At 39.3% G+C, this 27912-nt stretch overlaps 1 protein-coding gene and 1 long non-coding RNA gene across 7 annotated transcripts in view; one reads left to right on the top strand and one right to left on the bottom strand.

The window, feature by feature from the left end:
* The window catches only part of SPTLC3 (serine palmitoyltransferase long chain base subunit 3), a 273302-nt gene that overhangs the window by 227091 nt on the left and 18299 nt on the right, over positions 1–27912 (top strand). For all 6 annotated transcript variants that reach the window (XM_046939520.1, XM_046939517.1, XM_040698202.2 and 3 more), the window contains 4 exons: positions 8132–8256; positions 9911–10004; positions 19988–20093; positions 26546–26765. In XM_046939520.1, coding sequence (XP_046795476.1) covers positions 8132–8256; positions 9911–10004; positions 19988–20093; positions 26546–26765 — 545 coding nt within the window. The remainder of the gene's footprint in view (positions 1–8131; positions 8257–9910; positions 10005–19987; positions 20094–26545; positions 26766–27912) is intronic.
* On the bottom strand, positions 16846–24596 carry LOC121110385. Its single transcript, XR_005858752.2, has 3 exons — positions 24441–24596; positions 21707–21832; positions 16846–19621 (listed from the first exon to the last, which is right to left on the bottom strand). It is a non-coding gene; the product is annotated as an uncharacterized LOC121110385 (long non-coding RNA).

Raw genomic sequence — 27912 nt, 5'->3', positions numbered from 1 at the left:
TCCCACGATCTTCACTCTGTCTACTTACAGTGCAAGACTGGGCTATGAACAAGTATATCTCTTGGCAGGTCAGCACCCACATTACTGAAATGTGGCTTCTTTACACAAGGGACATATTGTAGTTGATATCCAAGTACATGAAATAAATGAGATAGCTTATATATATATTTTGTCTCAGTACAACTTCATCATGCATAATTTACTGCACAGCATAAAGTCTTCTAGAGAGTGAATGTCAGAGAGCAGCTAGCGTGAGAGGATTTATTAAAATAGGGAAAGAATGTTAAGGCCTGGCTTAGGTCACGTGGGGAAACAGTCATAGCATTTTCACCTAAGCAGTTAGCAGAGGCTCTGTGCCTGAATGGTCAGCGGAGAGAGAAAAGTGCCTCCGCAGTCAATTCTGCAGAGTGGTTATTTCACTGACCATGGCTCTGTTGCAGCCTGTTTGCATCTAAGTAAGAACATTATAAGCAACTGAAGGAAAATACTTCTCATTAGTGAGGATACCCTCTGTTCTTTTTCTTTTCCCCACTTATGGCACTGAAGGTCTGTTCTGGATCACACTCGAGCAGATTTGAAAAACTCTGTTTGGTTTGGTTTGGTTGTTTGTTATTTTTTTTAAATTGCTTTAATTGCTATTTGCCATCTTCATCTTAGTGAAATAGAATAGAATGGATTTGTTCCCAGGCAGATTACATTTCAAAGCTTTAACTAAGCCAATAACAACTAAGTGGTGTGAGTTACAAATACAGTGAGCTGTCGGTGTTTGAAAGAATATGTGATGGTATACCTGTCCTCTGGGTCTTCTGCCTAAACTCCTATAACTGTGAGGACTGTGGAGTGAGTATTAAATGCTGCCATATCAGGATGTTGTTGCAGGTAGTTTGCTCTCAGAATAAGCTGATATGAAAGTTTTAACATAGTTATTTATATATTCACAAAACACATTTATTAAAGAAATTTAGTGAAACTAAACCTTGATAAATGTAGAACAGTTGTCTCGTTCTCAGAAAAGTAACTGAAGACGGTGTATAAACATAGCTCGGAACAGTGAGAACTGTGAAGTCCTGTTCATGCTTTCTATAAAATTATTATGCATGTGTCAATTGAACACAATTAAACACAGAAGTATAGGAACCTGATAACAATTGTGGCTGGTCTTTCTAGATTTGTACTACATAAAAAGTTTCAGGACTTTTCTCATCATTTTTAGTTCTTTTCTCTTTTTTAATTATAACAATAATAAATCACTTTCCTAGCATAACAGTGTCATTTAAGACGCATTCCTGAGGCTTTTCTGGGACTTTCAATCTGGAAGAAAAATATTTTTCATTTTTAAGACCAAGCTAACTGTTATCCCATAGGAGCAAGGTCTTAGGGTTATAAGTGATAGTTCCGTGAAAGCACTAGCTTGTTGTTCAGTGGTCAAAAAGCAAATCAAATACTGGAAATGATTAGGAAGTGAACCAAAAGTTAACCATAGAATCTCAGCATGCTGCTGTACAAAGACATGGTTTGCTGTCATTGTAAGTACTCGGCACAGTTCTGGTCAAAAACACTCAGTGAAATTGGAATGTGTCAGAGAAGGGCAACAGGGATCATAAAAAGTCTCAAACAACTTCTGGGTAAAGAACTACTGAACTTGCTGTCTTCAGCTGGCAGAAATATCAGGCATCTGGCTTGGAAAGAGCCAAGAGGGGAAAATTATACCAGTCTTCAAAATGATGTGTGGCTTGGAAGAGTGGTCAGAGGTGGCTGTTAGTTGTCCCTTCTCCTACAGGATCTACAGAGCATTGTATAAAGTTGGTAGAAGGATTCCAACTAAATACAGGAGACAACTCTTCACACAGGAGTATTTCGGAACCTTTCAAGTGGCACAGTGCATCTAAAGATAACTGTTGAGCACTATTTTACTTAATTAGCTTAGTATTAATTTGTGTTGCTGCTATCATGACTATGGCCATTACTGTATAATCATTAACATTGGACTTGTGGACCATCTTACAAATTTGATGTGAATCAGGAATGTGCACACATTCATGTTTCTATAAAGTTAGGCATTATTTATTGTGAAGATAGAGTGTAGGGAACTAATGAAGCAATATTCATAACCTGACTGTTTGCAGAGTTTCTGACGACACTCTGATTAAGAAGAGATTAAGCGAAGAGTCTGAAGAGATCAACAAGAAAGCATAGCACATTTGCTTGGAGCATGCCTTCTAAGAGCTGTAGCTTGGGTGAATATCTTAAAGTGATAGTTTGCAGGTGGCAAAAATGCTGACATCTCAGTGTGCTTAGAGGTGAAAGATTTTTCAGTTCTGCATGGTACATGTGATGGAAATAGTCCCTGAGAGAATTCGATAGTGAAAATTTGAGCTTAAATAGGATCATTTGGGAAGGTTCTAAGCGGATGGAGATGTAGAATGAGGACTCTGTTGGTCAGAGGTACAGGCTGGGAGTGATAGAAAGGATTTGTATACGATGGTAAGAGCGTTCTGAGCACAGGAATGTTAGACTTCGCCAGAACAAAATATGCTGTATTAACTGCCTGAGGTGTCAAGTGAGGATAAAGAGAGATGTGCTCCAACCGAGTCTGACAAAACTGATCATGGGTGTAATTTAAAAATGTTTTTCTTCATTGCAGTCTCTCTTATGGGGGAAGAAAAACTCATTTGGCTGGTTAATTTGACTAGTTCATTAGACTAATTTGGATAGGACAAAAGCAGACCATTTTGTTTCCCACTTTTACAGGTATAAAAATTGTCTGAGACAGTTTTTGACTGTTGGATTTATGGAAATGGAAACTACCTATTCAAGTAACTCATTCAGGGTAATTTCATGCAAGCTAACAGAAAAAAAAGCCCTCTGTACTCTTTTTTTTTAATGCTCTTGTGAGATTAATGAATAGGTATCTAGATAAATTTGAAATAATGTGTATTCCTTCTGTATGAATGTGCAGTCTTTTTCTTCCAAGCAAATCAGTGCATTTTTATGGCTAGTATGGGAGTTGGCCACTGCTGGATACAGGCTGACAAGCCTTTTCTCTGAGCACACTGTGTCATTCTTATGTTTATAGTCAGCCTTTTCTAAGGAATGTAACACAAAATTACCAAGGGAGAATTATGCAAATATATGCAAAATTATTATTTAAAGCTGTATCCCACTTGCTGATTGCAGAAGTTAATAAAATTTGTGATTTTTTTTTTAATGAAATGAAGAAGATTATTGTGCCCTAAACACTCCTAGACTTGTCACTGGGGCGGTGACAGGGATGCTGCATGAGAGCTAGTAGTTCCAGTGCTCTATTTATCTTAACACACCATTATTCCTTATGGAGATTATATAAATGAGTAACAGGAGCAAGCATATCATTAGTGCTATTTAAGCAACCAAGCAGGATTCCTGCCCTTTTGAAATCCTTCTCCTGCGATTATGTCTTGGACCAAAAGACAAGATGGAGCCTGCAGAATGATTCATTCTGGAGGGCATAGTTGGGAACTGCTTTTTTAATGCCTACCTTGCACTGATTGTATACATTTTGGGGTTTTTTTTGAGGATTTTTGTTATTTGATTATATGATTGCTAAAAAGCAAATCTGAAAATGTGCCAGCAATTAAATTGCAAAAGTAACTTCATCCTCTCCATATCCTTCTGTTAGGTTTTAAGGCCTAATATGAACTTCTAGCAGCAGATTCAAGAAAAAAAATGGTAATTTGTCTTTCCATTCTTTTATATCAATTCATAGCTTTAATGAGGGCAGGGGCCATTTTAAACTCAGTACTGAACTAATAACTAAATGGTTCATTTTTCAGTTTGGAGAAAGTGATAAGGAATTAAAGTTTCTATAAGTTTCCAAATGAGAGCTTAAGGAAAAAATACGTTGCATAAACAAGAATTAGCGTGTGTGTATATTTTGTAAACTTGGCTTTCTGGTAGGGCAGAGCATACATCAGGAAGCAGTTAATGGGAGGAATCTTCCTTCTTGCCATCTTCTGCTAACGTTGTTTCCCTTTTTCACCTAGCCTCTCATAAATAACTGATCCAACTTATGATCAAAAAGTCAGGTTTGTTCCTATTATTTCACCACTGCGAAGGTATATTTTTGTAAAGCGTGCTTAAGCTCCAAACAACTCCTGACAGATTGATCGAGGTGTCAGGAGTAAATAGAGGTTGTGTGGTCTGTGTAAAACATAAAAGATCTCAATTATATATATGCTAACTTACCAATATATGCCAAATTATCTATATACATACAGATATAACCCTAACCCTAATCCACCACCTATCTGCGCAACCTGTTTCAGTGTCTCCCAACCCTTACTGTAAAAAAACCTTCTTCCTTATGTTCAATATAAATCTCCCTTTTAGTTTGAAACCATTTCCCCTTGTCCTGTCCCAGCAGACGCTGCTAAACAGTCTGTCCTCTTCTTTCTTATACCCCCCTGAAGATTCTGCCATTCATGCTTTGGTATTATCAGGGCTGTAATTCAGCTGTAAATTCTAGCTGTGTAGTTTTATAAAGGGAACAAAATCAGACAAAACTAGACAATCCAAACTAAACTGGAAGTTTTGTAAAGATCCATCTACTCTTTTCTGAGAATCAGTAAATAACATGGGTATGTTATTAAATCTGTGATACCTGAAGTATTTTTTGGTCTGAAAGTCCTGTCAGCAGATGGCAACATTTAGAAAGCATGAACATTTCCTTTATTCAAATGCTTCCTCAAAACCCACTTATTTGGAGGCTTTTTTAATGCATATGCAGCCTTAAATGAGGCATCTGCGTAACGTTACTATGTGCTTCTCTCCCTCTTTTTGATTGCTGTATATCACATTACAGGTTTAGGCTTTGCTCCTCTTGCAGACTCTGTGGGACTGTGATACCATCTGGATCATCCACTCTTGTAGAGTGACATGAAAAAGCAATACTGTTTCTACATCTTTTCTTTCTTCATCCTTCTAGTAAAAACTCATTTAGTATTCCTTTCTGAAAGCGTGTATGTGTCTCAGTAGTATTATCTCTGACAATCATCTTAGTAGAGTTGGTGACCTTAAGTTTCCAATTGGGCAGGGATCTTCAGGTGACTTATTTTGTTCCACACCCAGTTAAAAGTACCTCTGACAAACCATCGTTTACTCAGAGTGATGGTTCTTACTCACATTGGCAAGTCACATCAGGATCACCAGTTGTTGTGGAAGTGACTTTTACAAAAATCAGTTATTTTTCTTTCAGTGGCTTGTTGTTTATATCATTTTACTCATCTAGCTTTGGTTTTACTTGAAGCAAACAGGTATTTTCCTTTATTCCTTTCAAAATTTAAAATAAAAAACTGCAATAAAAGACACTGTTGCCAATGTTTGCATTTCAACCAGCATATGTCATTAGCATGTAAGAACCAAAAAGACTTTGGGCAAACAGTGTCATTACCCATTTTGCCTAAGCTGAAGCAAGTGTAAAAACTCAATTGCATGGGTTGTTGGAATTTTCAAGCTTTGTGTATCTAGTAGACTGACAGTGACTCGCAGTCCAAGGATGTGGTTATGTCTATGAAAGTCTGCCACGACAAAGATGACTTCATGTTCCCTGTCCCCAAAATCCAGTTAAGGAAGGAAACTGGGTCCGCATTTGATAAGGAGGGGATTTATTATTTACTATTCCTTTTTTCCCACCAGTGGAAAGTGTTGTGATATAATTGTTGTGGTTTATACTGTGCCTACAGAGTGATCCATGCTGCAGAAATCTTCTGATGAGATTAAATAATTGCAACACTTCTTAAATAAATACCCATTTTACTGTAAAGCTGAGAAAGTACGAGCTGGTGTGCTTTATCAATTCTACTCTTCCTAATATATATGTCACTGTCAGTACTGATGTGTATCATATTGCTCCTCCGACACCTCACCTACCACCTACAATATTGCCATTATAATTCAAGTAATCCAACCCTAGGGATGATATTGCAAATACTTGTTGTTCAGGTTTTGGTTTTGCAAAACAAACGCCTATTGATTCCAATTTTCAGTCGAGTATTTGTAAGCAATAGTGATATGCATCATCATCCACATTCACTGCTAGGATTAGAAGTTAAGGAAGAATAGGTTACTTTCAGAGATCTGATTCTTCATCATCATAAAATCACTTTAAAAGGGTCAAAAGTGTGGTATTCCCATCTAATAGATGCTTGAAGAGAATAATTCATCATGACTCAGACTCTCCTTATTTGCAAGAAACAGAAAACCTACATTACAACCCCAAAAAGCAATTTAACTCCACCCCAGCAGTGTCAGATTTACATCTGGAAGAGTCAGGGACAATGTTCTCATGCTTTAAAATCACTGCCTTGCAAAGCAAGTGCTGCTTTCACAAACCTACTTCTGATTCAGTCTGTCACTATAATGTGGTTGGCTTCAAGCTTTCTTTTCAGACTACATCTTCCCTGTGTGTGACCATAGTAGTGAAGTGTCAATATAATATCTGCAAGGAGTACTAAGGCAGTTGACTAGATATTTCAGATATCTCAATGGCTGCTGTAACCAAGCTCAAGACTAGAAAAATAATAATAATAATAATAACGAAAAAAAACAGAGATAACTATGGAAATATACCAAGACCTACTGGGCTTACAAGTCACACGCGATTGTGATCTGTCCAGCTGACAGCTCAATCTGAAATGGAGCTCAGCTGCTAAGCTGTGCACGGGGCTAGCACATATCCGTGTGTATCGTGGTATCTACAAATGCAAAAAGTAGCCACCCTCCAAGGCTTTCATGCACAGTCTACTCATCTACTGAAGGTTTGAGATATTTAATGAGAACTAACAAAAGAATAACCTCACTGCAACAGCTGAGTTAGTGCTGCTGCTGAAACTGTACTGCCATTTTTTTTTTGTTTTGTTTTGTTTTTGTTTTTAACAAGCTTACCTCTGTGGTAAGGGTAAGATCATCTTCCTGACTCAAAATTATTATCAGGACACTTTAGCCAAGCTTCTGCTTTCCTCCATTTTTCTGCCTTTTGCCTATCACAGTAAACACTGAATTCCTGTTCCAATAATTGTAATCCACTTTGCCTATATTATTATGACATCAATTTGTGCAATTCAAGTAAGGCGAGAGGTTAACTTCGTCTTTTTTCTTCTGTTCTCTGCTTGGAGCCTTATTCATATGGGGAATACTATTACAATCCACAGCCTCTTTTCTTCCCCACAGACCATCCTGTAAGAATTCCTTGAGCCTTGGTACCACAATGCACAGCCAGGAAAACAAAGACTAGAGACTTAGCAAATTGAGACAATTCATTACTGTTCAAAGTTACTTGTCATCTCTTAACACTACTCTTTTGTTTATCCTCTTTTGTATTTTGTTATCCTCCTTTGTGAGTTAGTGGACAAAGATATTGCTTTTGTTGGACATCTGGAGCACCTTATCTGTTTGGAGACTCCTGGCAGTAATATTAGACAAATAACTTCCAGTAAGGAAGAGTCTTAGTGTTGCCTTGGCATTTAAGTGCTGATGCAAGGAAGGAAAGAACATAGTTAACAGTAATGGAGTGTAGCTCAAGTTCTATTATCCATAGTCTAATAGGATGGAGAAAGCTTTCATTTGTCAGTCCATAAAATATCATAATTAAGGATTTTGTACTCATACATACAGACACTCAGGAGAAAAATTGAAGAACTTTGTTGTAGTCATTTTCTGCTTTCTCATTCAGAAAGAACTCAAAAATGCCTAACATGTTTGTCCTGCACATAAAAGGGAGGTCTCGTTCCTTACCAAGGTAGTACTAGCAAGGGGGGAAGCAAGAAATGACTCTTCAGGATAATCTACATCAAAAGTTGTTGCTATGAGAAACAGAAGCTTTTTTTTTTTTTTTTCCAAAGCAACTGCTTTCCTTACCTTAGCAACAACAGTGTTTGTTAGCATTAGTTTTAGCTGATTTGTAGCCTTCCTTTTTCTTGTTTTATCACAAACGTACAAGATACAAATGGAAAAACTTGAATAGGACTAAAAAAAAGAAAAAGAAAAGCCATTTGGCTTAATTGTAGACTGCCTGACTCATGCTTTTGAATGTTTTATGTCCTGAGAATGAATAATTTTCACAGTCTAATGAGATTGCCTATGTTTGTTTCTGCAGGGACCCTAGACAAGCATGTAGAACTGGAGAATCTTGTGGCCAAGTTCCTAGGTGTGGAAGATGCTATGGTGTTTGGCATGGGATTTGCAACAAATTCAATGAATATTCCAGCACTTGTTGGGAAGGTGAGTATTTCTTGATGAAACACACAGAACTACTGTTTGTTAATTGTTTTAACAACTGCTGCAGTATTCTGGGCATGTATTAAATGGAAAGACTCGATCGAGGAAAAAAAGCTTGATATCAGGAAGGCAAAACAGCTTTATCATTTCTGATGAATGGATCTCTGGCCAGCCCTTGCAAAGAAAGCTGGCAGCAAATGCAAGTCTAAAGATGAGGCAGTGTGACAAAAGTTTGGTTCTTGCTTGATTCTGAAGGAATCGCATCTCTAATTTGGAGTACCTGATGCAAAGGCATGAAAATGTATCATCCCATTCATCACAGCTCCTGATGCAACATGTTCATACACTGTGATGTTAGCTGGGAAAATTGTTCTCTCCAATTCAGGCAAATGTGAAACAGTATTTCCCCCTTGATAGAGATGGAATTAATTCACCACGTGATATATGTTCAAGATTTCTTCCAAAGAACCTGGCTAGAGGTGAAGTCATTTCCTCACTATTGAGAAAGAATCCAGCTTTTACAAGAGACTTCTAAAATACATGTACATAATGATTGGGCTGGAGAAAATGTTCAACTACTGAGGACATGAACTTCGATCTGCCATGGTGCTGGAAAAGTAATCCAGTAACGTCCGAAGAAACAGTTAAGAACTAATAGAGGTAAATTTATGAAATTGCAGACATGCACAGCAGCATAAAATAATTTTCTCTCACTTAGCTCTAAAATGTTTATCCCTCAGTTAGCTGGCCTCATGTGGAGACACAGGCCTTTGTCAGAGGTGGGATATTTAGGTACAAGTGACATGAAGTTATTACTGTATTGTGTAGAATATAACCATTTAGTATATCCTAATATTACATACTATCATAAGGTGTTGTGTATTGCAGATATTGTGTAGTTGTCCTATATTTGGGAGATTTATTCCTAAATTTTCCTTAGAATTAAATCTAGCAGCTGTATTGTCTTGTCAAGATACACGTATCTAACTCTTACTGTTGTATCAGTCTTTAAGCAGAATTGTGTAGGTACCTCTAACCCTAGGCACAATCCGTGCTTCCTAAATAATATTTAGCTAACATTGTGTCATCCTTGTACTGGATAGTGAAACGTCACAACGTAAACTATACAATAAAACAGCTACATTAGGGCTCCAGCTTGAATTTCAACTGTGAATCTTGGCTCTTGTTGATATAGCGTACAAAATTAGTTTTTCTGCATTTTATTTCTATAAAGAAAGTAAGTTTTCAACTGAGTGGAACATACACTACAGATGAATTGTATATGAATTTACCAGAAAAGGAGTAAGACTGTGCCTGGTGCATTGGCTCTACTTGAATCTTAATGGCAGCCTCAATCCATCCTGATCTTATTTCAATTATCAAACCTCTGATGTTAGTCCAGTCTCAGTATCAGTCCTCCTTATGTTAATCTCATGCACTCCCTGGGAATGTCTGAGAATGTGAATTTTGTTTCTGCCTGTCTTTGCAGTGGTTCCTGCAGAAATTCCATTTCACGTGTAAGATTAATTGATGCAATGCTATATATATGTACGTATTTATGTATGTACAGACATAACTGTGTGATGAAACACTCACACACACACTTGCAAACAGCCTCCCACTTCATGCAAATGCTTATTGTACTCCTTCTCCACAGGGTTGCCTCATTCTAAGTGATGAATTGAACCACACTTCTCTCGTTCTTGGTGCAAGGCTTTCAGGTGCTACTATTAGAATCTTCAAGCATAATAGTGAGTATTGAAGTTGGAAATGTTTTGAGGTGTGAACTTGTCTGTCTCTAGGGCAGGAGTGCTTCCTTTCAGTGCATGCTTTTCTTCCATCTCCCAGGTCAAGTTTTTATCCAAGCATGAGGATTAACTGTTCAACATTGAGTTATGTCAGATGGGCGAGAAATTGGCAGTGTGAGATTGTATTTGCTGTTGTGCAAGGGCTGGATTATCAGGTTGGACCTTCATTTTTGAAGGTGATCAGCGAAGGGCAACAAAGCTGGTGAGGGTCTGTTGCACAAGCCTTGTAAGGAGCGGCTGAGAGAGCTGGGATTGTTCAGACTGGAGAAGAGGAGGCTCAGGGGTGACCTTATCTCTCTCTACAAATGCCTGAAAGGAGGTTGTAGTGAGGTGGGGGTCAGCCTCTTCTCCCGTGTAACTAGCAATGGAAGTAGAGGGAAGGGCCTGAAGTTATGCCAGGGGAGATGCAGGTTGGACATTAGGAAGTATTTCTCTGAGAGAGTGGTCAGGCACTGGAACGGCTGCCCAGGGAGGTGGTGGAGTCACTGACCCTGGAGATGTTCAAGAAAGATTTGGATGTTGTACAGAGAGACATGGTTTAGTGGGAAATATTGGTGATAAGTGGATGGTTGAACTGGATGAACTTCGAGGTTTTTTCCAATCTTGATGATTCTCTGATTCTATGAAATCTGGAGTTTTACCCTCCTTGCTGTCTTTTTGACATGCTGAATGACGGTGTGCTGCTGAAAAGGTTTTGTTATTGTCACCATAGCAAAATAGTACAAACAGAAAAATAAAATCTACGTTTCCTGCCGCTGTTTCTAGCAGAGCTACATTAACATGGTGTACCTTTGAAACTGTTTCTCCAAATTCCCAGAGGGAGAAATACCAAAATGCAGATGATTACATTAAGATAATCATCCCAAATAATCTTTGAGGTATGATTTTAGTATAGAAATCGTACTAATGCCAAACATTAACTTTGCAATCATGTAATTATCTTATAAATACTCATGCTTTTTAACTGCTATTTAGTTAACGATGCTGTGGTCACAGTCAGAGACATTGTGATTGGTTTTGATGACAAGAGCTTGTTCTTTTCTTTTATTGCACTTCGCAAATTTCCTTTATATCACCACTGCAGCCACCAGGCAGTGATTGCAACAGAGATTAAGAAGCTAGAAAAGTGGTGAGGAATGAGAAAAGAGATCTGATTACCTTTATTAATAACTAATACAGTCCATTCTATTATTGTGTTGTGTTCAGCCCTGAGGTGAGCAAAAATGAATTATGTATATGCTGTAACAGGCCTAAGGATCTCTTGAAATGAAAGACACACTATAATTATAATATAAGATGGTGTTGCAATTAATATCTATTCATAATTGGGACAAGAAGTATTTTCTGGAGATCATGTAAGAATTAATGGTTGTGTGAACTAGAATAGTTTTTACAGAAGTAATTGTTCATAGATTAGATAGTAGTATGCCCCAACTTGGTCCGCTTCCATGTAGATACTCTAGGCATGGCTGCTGTACTAGTCTTCTCTCAACTAGAATCCCCTGCACTTTGTGAAAGAGAATCAGAGCATCCTTCAGATCATCTTGTCCATGTTTTTAAGCACAAATCAAAGCATACAATCCATTTCAGGTACAGCTGTCACTTGCAATCGTTGGCAAAGAGGAAATTTTGTTTAATAGCTTTTAAAACCATGTGCAGAAATAGATTTATGTGCCTTTTGCTTTGGGGAAAAGAGGACATGTATTAGGGAATGATTGCAGCGGAAATGATAATCCAGCAAGATTGTCTTTGTAGGATGCTCAGTTTCACCTGAAATGAAGTAGACAGCATTGCTCTCTCTGGATCCATCTGAGTAGTGTAATACAAGTATAGGAAATGAATTAAGCAGACACATAACGTAAACTGCCAGCTTGTGTTGTGGGGTTCTTTTCAGTTAGGTAGGTGCTCATTTATTTTGTTAGATGAGTTGTGTTCCTTATCCTCTCAGATGATTCTTCTCATCTCTGTCTATATACAGGTGTGCACACATGCTCAAAATGTCAGTCTATTTTAGTATTGTCATTGCCATGCTTACAAACAAGGGAATGATGCTGTTATGCATGTCAAATTACTTGATGTGAAAGAAAGGTTCCTTTGCACCTTGAGTTACCACTTGAAGAACATTAGCAAGTGTTAATTTCAGCATCAGGTAGTTGTATGTTTTGTCTTTTAAAGATCATTCTGTGCATAGTCATAGAAAAATTCGGTACCTTCCACCTCCCCCATTTTCACGGAGTGGGGACTTCCATGTGTTGTTTCACATAGAGAAATCAACGATCCTTTAATAAGTCTGACTCCTGGCATCAGCTAGACGATGTCACTCCGCCAAAGGCTTTGCTAGGTCTCTTTGAGAGTTGAGAGGTTGGAAAAGTTCTCCTGCAAAGTGTGGAAGAGTAAATCTGAATCCTGTTCTGAAAAGGATTATGGCTTAATGTGCTTTTCATTCTGACTCCTAGATGCAGAGCCAAGTTTGTCCACTGGCATGAGCTGGCTCATCTCCTTTGAAGCTGTGTCAGGTCACACAAATGCTGCTGGACCTAGGGTTGCTCTATACTAAGGAAAATGGAAGGGATGCCAGGCAGTAGCACCACAGTTGCTTGATACATACCTTCTATGTAGGAGAGTCAAAATATAAATTCAAGTCAGGCAGCAGATTATGAAGTTACCTTTTTGCTATTAGATTGCATCTTGAGGAAGCAAACGCTTTACACATTCCTTGTTGCTTACATCAGCTTCTTTTAAAACTGCCTAGAACATGCATAATTTGGCTTTGACTTCCTTAGTTATGTATAGAAGAGACACTGGGGGAAGAGTGAGGTGTGAATGTTTCGTGCAGTTACTATAAATGATTATGAAAATGAAGATGAATAATTATGTAACAATTTAGCAAAGCAATAGCATGTTTTCTAAAGCAGCTACTACGTGAGTGTAGTACAAATGAAAGGTGTGTGCCAGTAACTTTCCTTTCAGTGGTGTTTTCTCAACACTGTAAATCTCTCCACTCCAAATTCCCAACAATTACAGAAAAATGATTTTCATAAGCATTATAGGAAACTGTGTTCTATGAAAAAAATAATAATAATGCTCTAAATATTTTACATAAAGGACTAAAAACTGCCATTACTGCTGTTACTGATGCACATCCATCTTCCAAAAGTTATTATATAACTATATCCATAAGAGTGGAAATCATTTTTATTTCAGTGTATAATGTGTAACACTGGATCTCTTTGTCATTAAAAGTAAATAATTATGCTTATTTCATTTGTTAGCAAAGAAGTAATCTCTATATATTACCTTAATTATGTATAATATTCTTGTTCTTACCAAAAGTTAATTAGACTCTATTTCAGTCAGTGGGTGGCTGTCCTAAGCATTGCAACTTTCAGCCAAAAAATTCTGAGTAGTTTTTTCAAGAGTTGGCAGAATTGTTAAACCTTTATACTTCTCCTAAGCTTTAAAAAAAAAACTCCTTTTTTGACAAAACTATTGCACGGTGAAGGTGTTTGAGAAGGCTTTCAAACCTTAAAGTGAATTAAGGAGCAAAACATGAGATGTGGATCTGTAAGTCCATTTTTATTTGGTTATAGGAATGTGCCCTTTGTCCTTACTGCAGGTGATCAATCCCTTCCCTGTAAACACAGGAATTTACAGGCTTGGGTTGAAATAAATGCACAGGCACATACTTGTATGCCATCTATATGAGAGAAATTTAGGAGAATACTTGATTCCTGTCACCAAAAACGCCTGGACTACATTCCCTTCCTGTGGCTCTCACAAGCAACGTTGCTAGTTTTTGCCCTGCCAGGGTCTCAGGAATATGCCCTGAAGAGTGGGGTTAGGGTTTATTATGATTATTACTGTTTATTATTACTGTTACTACTACTTATTGGAAGGATCAAAATTAAGAGCCTTGTATTACTTGCTCATACAGCTCATCCTGATTTGTACCAGGCTCTTTCACTGGAGGTATGGTGAAACAAACCCTTCTAAGAGTGAGCATAGCCTATAGTCACTGTTGTTGCTGAGGCACGTGTGAACATACCCAGCCTAGTCGAACCTTAACAGCAGGGCACAGCGGGGTAGCACAACCCTCAGGAAGAGCACAGCAGCCAGGTGAGGCCAGTTGGTGAATCACAGCTCTTCTGTTTTCTGAAGATAGTCATTGTAATGTCTGAAACCTCCCATCCACCATCTCCATGACGTTTACACAGCAAGAAAGGAAGCTTTGGTCTTCTAAACTTCCTCCCCTACATCACTCAGCCTTTTTTCAACCTCACTCAATGCCACTTAGGTTGTGTTGCCAGTGAAAATGAGTTGAGGTACAGAGGTGATCTTTCAGTTACCTGCTAAATCACTAAGATGCTCATTGTTTAAAAATAAATACTCATTTATTCATTTTCTTTCTGTTTATTCCCAACATATTCTCCTGCAAAGCTCTTCTGGCAGCAGAACTAATTCTCTTTTAGGACAATATTTCTTAACCTAATAGTAGGAAATTTAAGTCTCACTAGATGTAAGTTGGAATTAATTAGGTTAATAGTTTGCATTATGAGATGCCTTTCCAGACTTAGATTGACATGTTATTAGGCCTGATATCAAAACCCTAAACATGAGCATAGACCTGAGCACTCTTAAATTTACACAGTAGTGTAATGGGCTAACATTGTTCTTGCTTTCCCATAAAGCATCAGCCTGCCATCTCCCCTGCCATGGTGTGGGCACCATGTTGACATTTCCTGGGCAGTGACCTGTCTAGGAAGCTAGAAAAGAGAGACACTTCCTTCCCTGAAATGCAGTGGTTCCAGCAGCACGGCCTAACAGCCAGTGTGCAGAGGGAGAAGGGCAGGAGGTGAAGACATCTTCCTGCCTCTGTGGCAGTAGTTCTTTTTTTGTTTCTAAGATGATTTTTTGTTAATGTCATAAACTTTAAAGCCCTTTTTCAGAACCTCTTACCTTTTTCTTGGCTAAATATTTGACCAAATCCCTTGGTCTTCCAATAATACTTGAAAAGCAAAAACAAACATCTAACTGTTAATCAGCTTGTGATTTTATCAAGGGTTTTCCATTACAGCGATTCTGGGTCTCATAGTGGTGTGAGATGAGAGCATAAGATAGCATCATTCAGTGAATGGATGAGTTTGTTCCTGACTACATCCAGGTGGATTCTGTTCATATTAGCTCATACAAGAAGGTGCTGTTAGGTGCTGTCCTAACAAGAGTTAGGATTTGTTTGCTCCTTCTAGTTCTACTGCATTTTTCCCACATAGCATCAGACAACTAAATTGCTGTCACATTTTCAGGGTTAGATTTGCAATTGCTTGAGCAATCTGTGTGAATGTCATGACTATGCACATAAGTCAAGCCACAGGGGGAAAAAATCCAGTTCCCTTCATTGCAAGGGACTTGCACTTCACCATGCAATCAGAGTAAGTGATACTATGAGGAAGGCAGGGAATTGCAAGGCACAACCAAGCACCATTGGTAGATGAAAATCTGGCCTCTAATCTGGTGCTTGAATCCACATCTGAAAAGTGAGGATCACAGTGGTACATTCCCAACTCCTCATCACACCCGGTAAGACTGTTGTGAAAACAGTAAGGGGTATTTTGGGGTTCTCAGAGATCAGGTGGTTGATGAAAAACATGCGTCATGCAGGCGTGAGCTCTCTGGGTTTCCGTACAAAATGTTTCTTGCTTGGACAACAGGTGAGCTGCTGTTATTCCAACTATGGCATTTCTTGGTCCACTCAGTCAAATTAGAGCTTTGGAATTGGAATGTGTGTGCCACAAGGAGACCTTGTAGAGAAAATACAGCTATCTGGAGTGGTTGTAGTTCACACTGAAAGAATAGCACGGGGCCCTCATACTTCTGTGCAAATGTATTCTCTAGAGGGGAAAAAATGAAGGATAAGAGTAGATGTGCGTGCCTTCAAGAAAGTAAGCAAATAAAACAAACAGGTAAGAAACAGTGAAAATTTTCTGTGGTTGCAGTGGCTTAGTATGAGATGGTTCATTAGTTTTTGGTTTTTTGTTCCTTACAGAGGTGTAAGTGGTCTGTGAATTTCAGAGGGGAAGGCACTTTTCAAGCTCTTACAGAGCAGGATGAAAGCCACTTTACCCACTAAGGCTTTGTCCTGTTTGAAGCCTCTGGCTACTATCAGAGACAAGATTATTACTCTAGATAAGTTGACCTCAGCCTAATCCAGTTCAGCATGTATTTCCCTGTGACACATACAGACGCTGCCACAGTGAGAAGGCTGGAATATCCTGCTCTGAGCATGCTGTGTCTGCATATGCCCTCCCTGATTTGAGAAAGCCGTCTCTGACTTGCCAGGTTGTGAGCTGGAGGTTTTCATGAGCTCTTCACTTACACTCAGCTGTGTATTTCTTGGGGGATAGGGAGGACAGTCTTTGGCTGTATGGCAGCTGCAACAGCCACCACTCCCCCCCCCCCCCCCCCCCATCCTCTGACATTTAAACAAAAAAAAAGGCAAAGCTGTGATTTTAGGGAAAGTTCTCCAAGGACACTGTTGCTATTGAGAGCTCTGCCAGCAGGGAGAGACTTCTCCAAGTCTAGTTTTCACTAGAATGAAAATGTCTTTTACAGTCCTACAAGTAATGTTTGGATGAGTGAAACCCTTGCAGTGGTTTCCCTTTGCTCTAGGGATTTGCAAGGAGGGATAGGGTCAGAGCTAGGCACTTGGTCACCTGTGACAGGACAGCAACCAAGAAAGGAACCCACAAGGGGAGAGTGTTCGTTGCATGCAAGACAGAGTGAGAAGGGGCAGGCAGCTAGTGTCTGTGTGAACTTGCACAAGAAGGCAAACTGAGAAACTGAAAACGAGAATGACAAACATAAAATGAAGGAAAGGACTGTGATAAGGGTAGCAGTAGCCTTTTCATTTTAATTAAATGTATTCAGTTGACATCATGCGGGAGGATTTCAGCCCACGCAGAAGAATGATGATGATGTCCTCAGCGCTGCAATGTGTGTGGGGATGGGGGTGGAGACTCCGTGTCTCCCTGCAGGGAGGCACAGCATGTCTGTGAGAAGGCAGGGCCCGGCGGTAGCCCAAGTCCCACCTACACTGCAAGGCAGCATGACACACCGCTGCCTGCCCAGGTCCAGGCTCGTTTTCACCCAGCAGCAATTTGTGGTGTTATTTCCATTGGAGCAACTCTGAAGGATCCCAAACAAGGATTACGCAACTTGGTATTAACTTCTAAAAGCCCAAGTGATCCACTGTCCCTGCTTAGGAAATCTTAGCCTCTAAATTCAAACAATATTTCAGGGGTAAGTTGGGAACTGAGGCAAGGACAAATTTGATTATGCTTTGAGTAATTAACCAAGCGAAGTTCCTACAGCCACCCACCTCCTGGGCCTGGTAAACAGTCGTTTGCCTCTACCACTGAAAAGCCAGGGCCAGTGATGGCCAAACAAGGAAGGACAGTTATTTTCCCCATAACTGGTTATTCAGGATGGACTTGTACAACTCATCTCCCTGCCCCAGTGTTTCACAGTCTAACTATATTTAATGGCCAAATAATCTGATAGAAGAAAGTCAGCTGGGGTTGCACTGGTTTATTTCCTGACACTTGATATATCCCACTGTCTGGAAAGTCTCAGCACAAAAAGCACTGCATGTTTACTTTGATTAAGAGAAGCAGTTTTCTAGGGGGAGAGATTAAAGGTAATAGATTTTCTCCACCTTCCAATTTCCTTTCTGCAAACGAGTAAAATGTTCAGTAAAATCCATTTGCATCTAAGCAAATTATATGTTGGCAGGCTTGAGAGTCATCCCTACATGTTTTTCAGAATGAGACATCAAAAGCAAAATGAGATGGCCCTGTTCCATTGAGCAGGCATGTCTTCAGCCTGAACTCAAGCAGGACTGTCACGTGGGAAGTCAGGCATCTCCTGAGTTGGAGATGTTCCTTCCTTTGCAGTCCCATCTTCCACACTAGATCAGATGGGATCTATTCACATCCATGTCTTTATAAAACAAGCTCTTAAAAAAGCTATATACATTTCTTACCTCTCTGTCCTCTCCTCTTTCTTTCCCTGTGAACTGAATTTTAGTCCCTGTGGACTAAAACAACTGAATTTTCTAGCCACAATTTCCGTTCAGAAGTTTGGCAAACTAACTTTCCCAAAGTCTAGCACCAGTGTGGACTGAGAAGTAGACAGGACACCAAAATGAGTCTCACTCTGTGTGATTCAGAGAGGAGTTTCAAAGGTCCTACAGGCATTTTGATAAAAAAGACGAATTCAGTGGAGAAAATTTCACTTTGAGTGACTGAAAATCTTACCTCATTTCTGTAACTCGTGAGCTTTCTGTAATCCTCTGGAGCCCTTTAATTCTCAGAACCAGAAAGGATTTCCAGATATTATCTGTGCAGAATAGAAGGTGAGCTGCTGTCTTTTACAAAACATGCTTAGCTGGGTCATACATTCACTTTGTAAAGCAGCATGGAACTTTTATTCCCTCTATTGCCATCTAGTGGAAACTGTGCTATCTGCATTGCATTACTCATAAAAGCATTTCCATCTGGGAGCTCATCCAGCTGTGCAGTTGATTGCACGGTTGAAATAAGAGGCCACTCATCATGCAAGTGTGCTTTGTAAGATATAGCAAGGTCTTGTTAGGTCAAGAGATTAGACTATAAGGTGCAAAGTGGCACAGGTGTTCCTGAGAAATCTCTCACTGAAATCAGCACCTCAGCAAAGGGCAGGGTACTAGGGTATATCGATCTAGATCATATCCTGGAGATCTCGGGTCACTGGTTATTCATGATGGACAAGTGCTGTGCAAACAGCTTGCTTACAGTCAGGCAGAAACAAAGCTATAGGCCAACATCAGTACAGGTAAGGCGTATTTGCCTCAGCTGGGATAATTAAAGATTAGTTTTGTAACATTTTAGCCCTCCAAAAATTGCATTAAGATCTATTACTGAAAAAGTGGTGTTATATTGTGGAAAAAAAAAAAAAAAAAAAACTGGTTTTCCCAGCCCTCACAATTTGTCCTCATCTGTATCATTCCTTGGGGTATGATGAGTCTCTGGAAGATGTCATTTGGAAACATTTTGAAGTGTCAGTTTGGATTTCCAAAAAGTACCAGAGTAATTTATTCTGGAGAGACTTCATTCAGAACCCTGATTTCAGCTCTGCACTGAGAGTCATATTTTGATCTGACTCTTTTTCCTTTGATTTGTTTTAATTATTATTTTTTAGCCTCTTCCATGTTTTCCAAAACATCAGTGCCTTCCTTTCAGCATTTTATTAGATGATCCATGCTCAGAACTTGTAAGTTTCTAACATTGCTCCGAGCCTCCTTATATCAAAGTTCTGCCATTTCTAAGCATTTTTGGCAACAAATGAGAGTATCCACGTTATGTGCTTATATCCATTTGTCTCTCCCTCCCTCACCAGCAGTCTTTCACTTGCATTCCTTCCTGAGAAGGAGAGGATTTCTCTTGCTGTCATCCTGATGTGCTTCATGCAGCGCGATCCAAGCCTTTGCTGAAGCAGTGCCTGTGATTCACAAGCCCTTGATGGTGCTGGAAAGCAAATGAAGGCTCTTCATTAGAAAGACTTGAGATGTTATGAGTATCAGCAACCCGTATAGAACTGGTGGCAATTAGTCTCAGTACTAAAGCAAAATGGTTATGTTTTCCCTTTAAATAAAAACATGTTAAAATCTGTACGAATTTCACAGGTAGAGTACATAACTGGCACTTATTTTGAAACTACTTTTCACAAGATTGCATTCAAACTAATAATCTTGCCCACTAATAAAGGAATTTCATCTTCAGGATACGTTTTTTAATGCTGTCTACAGGAAGAAGAAATAGAAAATCAAAAATTTCTTCAAAAAAATCTGTGCTAATACTTTCCTTTCTCGTTTTGCTTGTTTTTAAATGAAGATATGCAGAGTCTTGAGAAGTTATTGAGAGACGCAATAGTATATGGCCAGCCTCGAAGCCGCAGAGCATGGAGGAAAATTATCATTCTTGTGGAAGGCATTTACAGGTATGTGCATTTTAGACTCGTGAGCGCTGTGATATGTTGAGTGAAGCTAACATTGGTATCTGAAAGAAATCTGAAGTGAATGGAGGTTAAGTAGCATCTTCAGTGATCCCGTTAAAGCATTAATATCCATTAACACAGTGTGAGCCCTGGCATAACTTGCAGCAGTGAGATCCTCTGTTGTGCTGAATGTTGATTTAGCGAGTCACAGTGAGCAGCATATAGTGTGAGCAGGAGATACACTGTGAGAGCAAGGATAGTGTTAGGAGTAGTGACTCTTGCACCAGAGGGAGGGGAGCCAGAACTGTTCATACACAGGACGTGACATCGCTTATGGAAAAAACTTTAAAGTTTACATGCAGGGATTATTTCACGTGGGCTGAACTGTAGTCTGTACACATGGGCAGATGGTTACGCCATTTTAATGAGGAGTGTGAGTACAGTTTAGTTGATTAGATTTTTCGTAAGAAATCCTTTACAATCGCATATCATTACAACTTCTCAGTCATCAGCACTTTCTTTTTACCTAACGTCCTCCATCTGCAAAGAGAACAAATCAGTCCTTATCTAAACACCTGTCACTCAGAGCTGAAACAGGTCAGCAGCGGATCAGCTGATCCAAAACAGGCTGAACGTCCCCTTTGAACCAGAGTAAACAAAGCAAAACTGCAAATAAACATAACTTGGTACTACTAAAAGAAAGCCTCAATTTAAGGACTTTGATCACGCAGAAATTAAGTGGACCACCAACATTTTACTGACAAATACTCCTTTTGGTTACATGGCCCAAGAAAATGCTCCAGCTGCTGAGCTTTGTTCCCAGTATCACCCACTTATCACCCACTGGCTGATAGTTGCAATACTTGCAGCTGCATTTCCAGATGTATATTTAACATAAAGCCTTGTTTTCCTTTAGTTTTTGTAGTTGGACTTCAGAAAGATTTCCTTTTCAGAAGTCTCCACATCTACCTGTTAAGATGCTAAATGAAAACGTGTTAGGCTTCAGAGAACAGCACCAAAAGGGAACTTTTATTTTACATAGGAGTTGGTGGTGTTACCTACAGTGGTTCATAAATCACTGCTTTTTAGTGAGATTTCACAGTCAAATTAATTATATTTCCCTAATAGTTCATTACTTTCTATTGATTGCCAGAGAAATACCAGGCAGACAGGGAATAGGAGCATAACTGTTTTAAGACCACTCATCCTGAGTGGCAATGCTTGTGAAAGGCATAAAGTGCAAAAATAAAGTAAATGAACAAACAAACAATCAAAAAACAGAAGCAAAAACAAAGTTCAGCTCTCTAATATTCTGTCACTGGAAACAGGCCCCAGCAGTAGTCAGGTTGGTTGGTTAGTTGTTTTGATAGTCTGAGCTGATCAGAAATTAAAGATTGTGGTTTGGTTGCAAAGCATGTCTGCTCTGGCTTGAGGGAGGATGCCACCACACCCCTGTGCTGTGTCCCTGCCATCGATGCCAACCCGAGATTCACGTAGCTGATCTGTTCTTACTGCACTGCTGGGAAAAAACTCACCAGCCGTGTAGTCTATGTAGCTAGTAACACTTCCTATGCAAAAGAAAAAGCTGGGGAAAGACACATTAGAAATACACTTACTTCTTTTGTGTGCATGTTCTTTCCTTTCTTGGCCCATGATTTTGAAATAGACTAAAATTTTCCAGCTCCTATGTAGGCTAACGTTAGTTCTCTTGAAGATTTGCCAGATGCCAAATGAACATTCATCTAGAGGATTTAAGAGGAGGCAGACTGTTGTTAATGCATTCTTAAGACAGTTAATATTGCTTTCTTTTTTTTTTTTTTTTTTTTTTTTTTTTTTGAGGAGTTAAATAAGTTTTGCTTTGGGGACAACCAATACCGAATTTAAATGACTTGGTCAGAGCCTTTCTCCAAGTTAAAATATCCTGACTTGCAAGTTTGACTTGGCAAATTTATACAGAAATGCATTTTCCAGAGATGCAAAAGAAATGCTAAGCTTTCCTATTTAAAATAAATACTGCTGTATGGGACACCATAGTCTTAGTAAGGTAAAGTTGATGTTATGGAAAAAAAAAATTGCCTTCTGTTTGCATTAGGGGTATGTTAAAGCATTTGCACTGCTCGTAATCCTGGATTTACCAGCTGGCAAAATTTGAAAAGGGCCATTGTTAGCCAACATGAACATTTCTGGAAATCAAACTTGTGTTTGAAACCATAAGCCGCAGATTTTCTTTGGTTACAACTGAAGGCAGAATTGGCCTCCTGGCTTGGGAAGCACCCAAGCTACATGTCAAACAAATAGCAATGAGTGTACGATTATTTGCTTTTAATGTATCTAGCATCTTAAAAAAAAAAATCATCAGAAGTAAATGAAGCTGCTAGTGAGAGCTGGTTCTTGACTTAGACTAGCCTAGGAGCAAATATATTTCATTTTTGTTCCAAACGGGGAGACCATCCAGCCATCAATCTTCAGCTCAAAATGCATGAACAAGTTTTGGCTGTGTCCAAAGCACAAATTAAAGAGACTTTCTAAATCATATTTCTATTATTTAAATATCTAGCTAATGTTTTTCTTGGCTTCTACTATTTCCAGTTCAGGATTAATCAGTTATTATGTTCTTACATGGTTTCTGGTAGACTTCTGCTCTCTTGCACACATATTTACCTAGGAGTCAGATAGGCTGAGGATGAGGGAGGGATTTATAAGGCACCAGAAACTCATCAAAACAAATGATTTATTTTTCCCCACTTTTGATTTAATTTGAGTATATTTCCTTCCAGCTCAGAAAACAGCTCTCTGGTTAATTGGATATTATCCAATTCTTTTTCACATGCAGTAGAAGTTCCTTGAGTTTCAATGACAATACCATAGGAAATTTATTAGGGTTATTTTTTTATTTCCTGGGATTAAATGTTAGGACTTTAGAAAAGAGTGGGGTAACATTTAATGTCCTTGGCCAGGGACCAGCATTAAAAGGTTAACGTTTCTATCATTTCAGTGTATGGCACTGTATTTGAGGGCTGTGTTGGAGTTTCCTTCAACTATTGCTCTAAACTACAAAACAAAGATTCTTATATGAAGGCCCAAGGTTTATGTAAGAAAATAATATTAAAATAAATTTTAAAATGCAGTGCATATATTTTGGGAGTAATAGGTCAGGAAAGGAGGGATTTCCCAATTACAAATCAACCTGAAAGGGGAACAGATAATTTTTCAAACATTGAAAGCACTGTAATGCTGGTGCTTATATAGAGAAGTTCAGTGATGGAATTATGAAGAAGATAATAGGTTGAGTGTTAGTAAATTACTTTTTCTGACAGAAAAAAAAAAGATTGAAACTATGTTACCATGGTAGACTGTAGTAAGCTGTGTTTACTGATAAGTTTCAAAATAAACTGGCTAACACTTGTCAGAATATCCTGCCAAGGGCAAGCCGGTATTCCAAGAGAGATGGTCAGCACAAATACTGTCTCTCACCACACCTGACTGTAGAATTCATCAGCTGCTTCAGAAAGACTCTCATTGGCTTGTTGGGATTGAACCAAGCCTCAAAATTCAGTGATCCCAAAATTCTGAGTTACCTCCTCATTCCTGAAAGGAGATTTAAACTGAGTGCATACTGAAGCAAGCTCTTCTGCCCACCCTCTGAGCAAGGAAGATGAGGGTAAGCTACAGTCTAGAAGCTGTACGTCCCTGCAGCCAAGCTAATAATTTTTGCTGTGAGACAGGATGTAATACCACATAATGCTAATGTCTGGCACAGGCAGATCCAGCTTATGTTCATCTGCACACAACTCTTTAGATGTGCCTGAGTAGATCTGGAAACAGATTAGTAGTTTTGTGCAAGTGACACAGCCAGACTGAGACAGAGGCACTGCAGTTCATTCACTTCCAGCTCTCTGGTTTAAACTCAGTTGATATCAATATTTACTGAAGGATTCAGTAAACTTTCCATTTGGACTACCCAAGGGGACACATGAAGTGAGTTTTATCTCTGAGCAATTCTAAACAGAATGATGTTTGTATCACAGACCATCTCCCAGAGTCAAAAGCAAAAGCAGGAATAGAGTAGCACAGAAACAGCTCTCATATCTGCCATCAGGAGGGCTGAGGCCTGTTTGAATAGCAGCCCAAGAAATATACACAAAACCAGCAGTGCTCTGCCTGCCCCAAGGATGCTTCAGGCCCTTGTTAGGATCTCTGTCAACTGTTGTAATGTTTATGTCACCCAGTGTCTTTCAAGAGCACTAACTCAACACTGAAAATGGCAAATACACAGTAAATCAAGCTTTGTGTTTTTTAATTTACCATTTTTGTTCTCATCTTTTTGAAGAGAAAAGCTGTTTTTCTCACCTGAATCTCCATGAGCCACTGTGATGTGATGCCCGTGTGAATGTGGAAAAAGTATTGTTCTTCTTTTCCTCCCCAGCTATTTCTGGAAGACGCAGTGGGGGATGCTTCTTTGTTTCCTGCAGAGGTGCTCCTTGGCCCTGCACTTTCTCTCTGACCACTTAGCCATCCTGCAAGCTGACCAGATGGCCAAAACTGCCCTCCCTAGCACGTGGGATGCTGCATATCCACACACGCCCAGAGGCTTGTTCTAATTTTTAGCTGACTAATGGTTTGACTCTGAGTCATGTGAGGACTGTGGGTTCTGCTCTTGTACTCATTAAGAAAATAGCTGTGGTGGTTCAAGTTGCTTCTCCCAGAGCTGCAAAGAGCTGCTTGACTGCTGGAGGGCTCTGTCCCCAGCATGGGGTGACAGGAAGGAAAGCTCAGCCCTTAAGAGCTTGCAGTGCAAGCCTGTCTGCCCTTTGCTGCAAGAAACCGTGATGCCATACACGTCCCCATGGCTGCTTCTTCTATGGCTGGGTAAGGCAGAAAGGCAGGATCTGCCAGCAGTCACCTGACACCCAAAAATATGCCTACAGGTGGACACAGCCAGGCTCTCTGAACAGCACAGGCAATCCTTGTCCATGGCTGTTCCCCAGTACCGTTCATTTAAACTAGTGGACATCTGCTGATGGCAGGGAACAAATATCTCCTCAACTTCAAGCTGTTTCCAAGCTTACTCAGGATAACAAAGAAAAAGAAGGATAAAACTTGTAAAATATTGCCAACACATCATTTCCCTTTTGTGGTGCGGACCTTCCAGCTGCTTAGATCAGCTTGAGTGACAGTCAAAAGAGTCTGTGAAAGCCACTGGCCCAAGATCACAAAACTGCCAAGAGGTCGTATTGAACACACTGCTCATTTTAACATGCCATCTGGGAGCAAACTTGACAGTTCTGCTCACCTGCACCTGCTGTAGCCCACGCAACTAGATACGCCTTAGCCGCAGGTGGCAGCCACGGAGCACTGCTTTTCGAGGTGTGCAGCGCACTCACTCTGGGTTTGGTAGGAAGTATTGAGCATTTGAAGGCCTGCTCACTAGGCCTGGTGAAGAGAACGTGTGTAACTCGCTGCGAAGTGAATGCTGAGTGCATCAAAGCACATCCAAGCACAACTTTAGTTGTCCCACAAAGGTTTTCAAGACATAATGGTCTTCACAGCAATACTGTTGATACTTTGCCTTTATAGAATTTGAGGGCATTTCCATCATTTCCCAGAGCTTTCATTCTGCTGTAGAACTCTCCTGTGCCTTCTAAGTTACTGATATAATTACCAACAGTACAGAAGATGTATCACCTTTTCTTGTCTAGAGCTTTCTATACACCATTACTAGAAGTTTAGAATATTTCCGTTTCCTACGTGGCCTTAAGAAGATAAACAAAAAAAGAATGGAAACATTTTTCCATTCATCTGGTAGGAGCAACAAGATTGGGTCTGAATTATCTTTTTCTAATCCCTGATTTTCTTCATTCTGAAGACTGAGGCTGCTCTGAGCCACGGCACTGTCCATGCATTTCATGTGGGCTGTGTTAGAGCCAATTCCTCTGCACCAGGGTGATTTTTCTCTAGATTTATTATCCAGAAATGTTAACACAGTATCAGTAGATGGATGAAGAAAGGATCAGACTGTGAATTATAGCAATTCCTTGTAATTCATTATATATATATATAATGTAATTCATTATATATATATATTACATTTGACTGCAACATATATATATATATATATATATATATGTTGCAGTCAAATGTAATATGCTACTTGGGTGAATATCTCCCCTGCACTTTATACTTTTCCTTCTCTTTTATGGCATGTTGGCAATTTGCAAGTGTTCAAGGACTTTTTGGCTATTTTTATTTGCTTGAATTCTAAAATTATTTTATTTTTATACTTGTTGTTGGAAGATGTTTGCAGTGTTTCTTTGAACTGGAAATACAAATGGAGTTTGCAGAAGATCTTCCATGGGTTAATTGCACTCTGCACTTAATGCCTATCCTTCTTCGGCAGTATTTTAATGAGAAAAGAAGATATAGGATTTCTTGTTCATTTGTGATTCTCTCCACAGCATGGAAGGGTCCATTGTACGGCTGCCAGAGATAGTCTCCTTAAAGAATAAATACAAAGCCTACCTCTATTTGGACGAAGCTCACAGCATTGGTGCAGTGGGAGCAACAGGACGAGGAGTTGTGGAGTACTTTGGTATGAATCCCAATGACGTTGACGTATTAATGGGAACATTCACAAAGAGCTTTGGTGCAGCTGGAGGATACATAGCTGGCAAAAAGGTAAAAGGAAAACACAAACACGTTAACATAAATGTTTTTATCTTTTCATATACACTGCTTTACACGAGCACAATTCTAAAGATAGTGGCACTTGTGCCTGAATCCCAAATGAACATTAAACTGTCAGAATTTCCTATTTTTGTCTCATGTTCATGTTATGTAATTTGCTTAGGTTGGGTATTTTCATGCTACCCTGATGATTTTTGTTTGTCTTGGGAAAGTTTAGAAACTTTGTGGTTGTCTAAATATACCTCACTACATGAATTTGCATGCAGCCTACTTGCTACTGTATTTCACATTTGTAAACAGTGTGTGGAGCAAGACTGAAAAATTAAACCCACAGTTTCATCCACTGATACAAAATTCCTGAACAGTTGTGGATTGTCATAGCTGCATTTTTAGGATGGAGAAAGAGGATTTACTTGAGGATCTCTCGCAACAGCAACGTCTTTGACCTCAATTCCTCCACATGCGTTGACAAAACAACCTCTTGTCAACAGCAGATGTCAACAGAAAGTAGAGCTGAACTTGTTTTAACAGAGAGTGTAGAAGAGAAAGTGTAATCAATGCCATTGTGAAACATCATCATTTTTATTGCTTAGCAGAGACGTCAAGTGGTTGCTGGTTGTTTACCCTCCTCATACCCTCAAAAATACATGAATGTATTTCTTAAGTAGTTTACTGAATGAGGAGATGGCCTATTTAGATGGCTCATATGGATATTGTCAGGAAAGCGTTAATAAGGAAGCACTTGAATAGAACAAAAGGGATGTAAGAAAGTATAAAGCATCTATTTCTCACCATCTTTGGGGGATTTTGCACCTGGAGATCTTGAAACAGACTATCGTAATGCATAAAGAATCAGCCTTCTTTTGTTTGCTTCCTGAATTTATGTCTGAAGATTTGACATTTACGAAGGAAAATTGGCTAATATAGCTAGAAATGACAGGATGCCTGAACCTGTGAAAAAATGTCTATAGCAATTCATCATCTAATCCTTGGAAGTTTTCTTAAAGGAAAGTGGTCACTCTTTTCACACCTGATGTATCACTAAGCTTTGCCTCAGGCTTCTGGGCCTTGGCAGCAGCTGTTCATCTGCCTTCATTTCTGCAACCATAAACTTACAGAGGTTCTTTTTGCTGGGTCA

This window comes from Gallus gallus, chromosome 3 (assembly GCF_016699485.2).
Source record: "Gallus gallus isolate bGalGal1 chromosome 3, bGalGal1.mat.broiler.GRCg7b, whole genome shotgun sequence".
In the NCBI taxonomy this organism is placed as follows: Eukaryota; Metazoa; Chordata; class Aves; order Galliformes; family Phasianidae; genus Gallus; species Gallus gallus.
Note: the sequence above shows the minus strand (reverse complement) of the source record. Positions and strands in the feature narration are given on the sequence as shown.